General features: G+C 46.4%; 1 protein-coding gene across 1 annotated transcript in view; it reads left to right on the top strand.

The window, feature by feature from the left end:
- The window catches only part of grin2ba (glutamate receptor, ionotropic, N-methyl D-aspartate 2B-a), a gene marked incomplete at both ends in the record, with an annotated part of 64,993 nt that overhangs the window by 45,629 nt on the left and 16,181 nt on the right, over positions 1–3,183 (top strand). Inside the window, 1 exon segment of the mRNA XM_083676500.1 lies at positions 2,290–2,486. Coding sequence (XP_083532626.1) covers positions 2,290–2,486 — 197 coding nt within the window.

Here is a 3,183-nt window from a genome sequence, read left to right as displayed (position 1 = left end):
TCTGTCTGTCTGTCTGTCTGTCTGTCTGTCTGTCTGTCTGTCTGTCTCTACACCCCTACAGTATGTATGTCAAACAGTCTCACCTTCTTTCCTCTTCTCTATCTCTATTTCCCCCTCCTATATATATCTCTTTCTTCACACTCTGCAATCTATATTCTGTCCTCTGATCAGAGAGCAAGGTGACTCTCTCCCCTCTCCTCTCTCCCCTCTCCTCTCCTCTCCTCTTCTCCCCCTCTCCTTCTCATGTTTAATTCTTAGCTTGACTTCCAGCTGGACCACTTTCTTGGATTCTAATGAGTACAGCTCCCACCCATTCCCTCTCCCTCTCTCTCTCTCTCTTCTCTCTCTCTCTCTCTCTCTCTCTCTCTCACTCTCTCTCCATCTCTTCCTCCCTTCCTTCCCTCTTCCTCTAATCCTTTGAAGTAGTTTGAAAGCTCTGTAGTGTCCAGTCCAGTTTACAAACTGCCAGTTTGACTTTAACTCCTCATTGTCTTCCTGGATGTTGCAGTCTGGCTCAGCCTCGTCAGTGTACTGTAGCGGTGCCAAGGTTGATCCCTGGAGGGCTGAGAGTGTGTGTGTGTGTGTGTGTGTGTGTGTGTGTGTGTGTGTGTGTGTGTGTGTGTGTGTGTGTGTGTGTGTGTGTGTGTGTGTGTGTGTCTGTGTCTGTGTGTGTGTGTGTTAATGTGTGTGTGTGTGTGTGTGTCTGTGTTAATGTGTGTGTGTCTGTGTGTGTGTGTCTATGTCTGTGTTAATGTGTGTGTGTGTGTGTGTGTGTCTGTGTGTGTGTGTGTGTGTGTGTGTGTGTGTGTGTGTGTGCGCTTCTAGCGTCTTGTCCTATCTTCCATCTTAACAGGTCCAATTAGTTAATAATAAGAATAATCCATACCCATTTACACCATTCCCTGGAATAAGGGTCCGCTGGAGTAGAGGGCAAAGCCCGAGCCCTCAGATGTGATCTGCAGGCAACGAATGGAGTACATGATGGCACTAATTCAGTGATGGGGGGGCCCAGGGGTTGGAGGGCCCTCCAGGAATGGAGATGGACACTCCGCTCCAGGAGTGCCAGCATTTGCATATGAATTACGCCTCTCTCTTCTGCCCCTGCTCTGTCTGCTCCCTGTCTCCCTCTCTCTCTCTCTCTGTCTCTCTCTCTCTCTCCCTCCTCGTTGTGAATTCCACTCTGTTCCCCCTGTTCTTCGTCCTTCATGTTAACCTTCCTCCTCCTCCTATGCTGCTCTGGGTCCCACTCCTCCTCTCTGGATGCGCTCGGTCCAGGCACACGCTGCTCACTGCTGCCGTGATTACACCAACATTCACTAGTTGAATTCTCTCACTCCTTTCTCTCTCTCTCTCTCTCTCTCTCTCTCTCTCTGTCTCTCCTTTTCTCTCTCTCTCCCTCTCTCTCTCTCTGTCCCTCCTTTATCTATTTCTCTCTCTCCCCCACCTCTCTCTCTCTGTCCTTCCTTTATCTCTTTCTCTCTCTCTCTCCTTCTCTGTCCTTCCTTTATCTCTCTCTCTCTCTCTCTCTCTCTCTCTCTCTCTCTCTCTCCCTCTCTGTCCTTCCCTTATCTCTCTCTCTCTCTGTCCCTCCTTTATCTATTTCTCTCTCTCCCTCTCTCTTCCTCCTTAATCTCTCTTTCTCTCTCTCTCCCCCTCTCTTTCTCTGTCCCTCATTTCACTCTCTCTCTCTCTTCTCTCTCTCTCTCTCTTCTCTCTCTCTCTCTTCTCTCTCTTCTCTCTCTCTCTCTTTGTCTTTTATGTTTTGTTTGTTTATAACAGTCATTTATGCATATTTATGTTTTCTTATAGTCTCCTCACTGACAGATGGACAAATTAATATCCGTCCTACTGTAGATAATATGGCAATTAAGTTTTATTTGAATCTTAATTGCAGAGTAATCCAAGTGCCTTGTTTTGAGGTGCTGGTTTCTAAAACAACTCTGTCATATTTCCAATGCTTGTTGTGGCTTTCATTTTTAAAAACAAAAACCTTTCTATCTAAACAGTATACCTCACCAAATATCTTAGCTGATACAATCTCTTTTGACAGCAATAAGCAGTATACTGCACACACTGTGCAGTGATACAATCTATTTTGACAACAGTGCCTATTTATTTATTTTTCGCACTGGAAAAATATCCCCCCAAATGCCAACAAACATCTAACTGAAATAGAGTGTGGAATCTAAACCATCTAGAACTCTGCTGTGTGAATCTAAACTCCAAGTTCCAACATGGCCATGACTCTCAGCCTGAATGTGACTGACCACGGGTTCTGTTGTTCTCCAGGTGGGGAAGTGGGAGAACGGTTCCCTGGCCATGAAGTACCACGTGTGGCCTCGCCAGGACGCTGAGAACCGGGAGGACGACCACCTGTCCATCGTGACGCTGGAGGAGGCTCCGTTTGTCATCGTGGAGGACGTGGACCCGCTCAGCGGAACCTGCATGAGGAACACGGTGCCCTGCAGGAAGCAACTCAAGATAGGGTGAGAATATATATATATATTTTTTTATTACATTTTTGACATTTAAACACACCACATGAGTACTTTAGTTTTTAAAGGGACGCTTCACCAATTGTTAACATCAGAAAGAATGTAGAATATCTCTTTTTTTCACATATGTAGACACTGGGATGGTGCTGGAGATGAATTCTATGAACTCTTTCTTACCTCTTTCTATTATACGTACAACACCGCTGTTAGTCACTTTACATATTCTACCGACCCTGCTGCACAAAAGGCCCGTTAGCATCTCCACCAAGTGAGTTCAATCCCTGCTTAGGGCAAGATCCTCTACCCCGCCTCTCACTACAATATCATAAAACAGCACTGTGCTGTCTAGTGCAGCACCACGCTCACGCTCACGCTCACGCTCACGCTCAACTTCAAAAATCTCACGCTCTCCGTGTCCCCAACACCAATGTCCCACAAGCGCTGCAGCTTCAATGAAGGCCTCAGAGTCCTCAGGGGAGGCTGGCGGAGGAAGGAATCAGACGTGGGCTCATTGTAATGCATGGAACGAGTGTTTCATACCATTCCTCATTCTGTTCCATGCATTACAATGATCCCGTCCTCTGATTTCTACCTCCACCGGCCTCCCCTATACCTGCAGTATTAGTGTATGTCTACATTACATGTTAGTCTGATCTGTAGTCATTGTAGTCTGTATATAGTAGTGTGG

Source organism: Argentina silus, assembly GCF_951799395.1.
Source record: "Argentina silus genome assembly, chromosome: 9".
NCBI lineage: Eukaryota > Metazoa > Chordata > Actinopteri > Argentiniformes > Argentinidae > Argentina > Argentina silus.
This window is presented reverse-complemented; position numbering and strand designations above follow the sequence as displayed.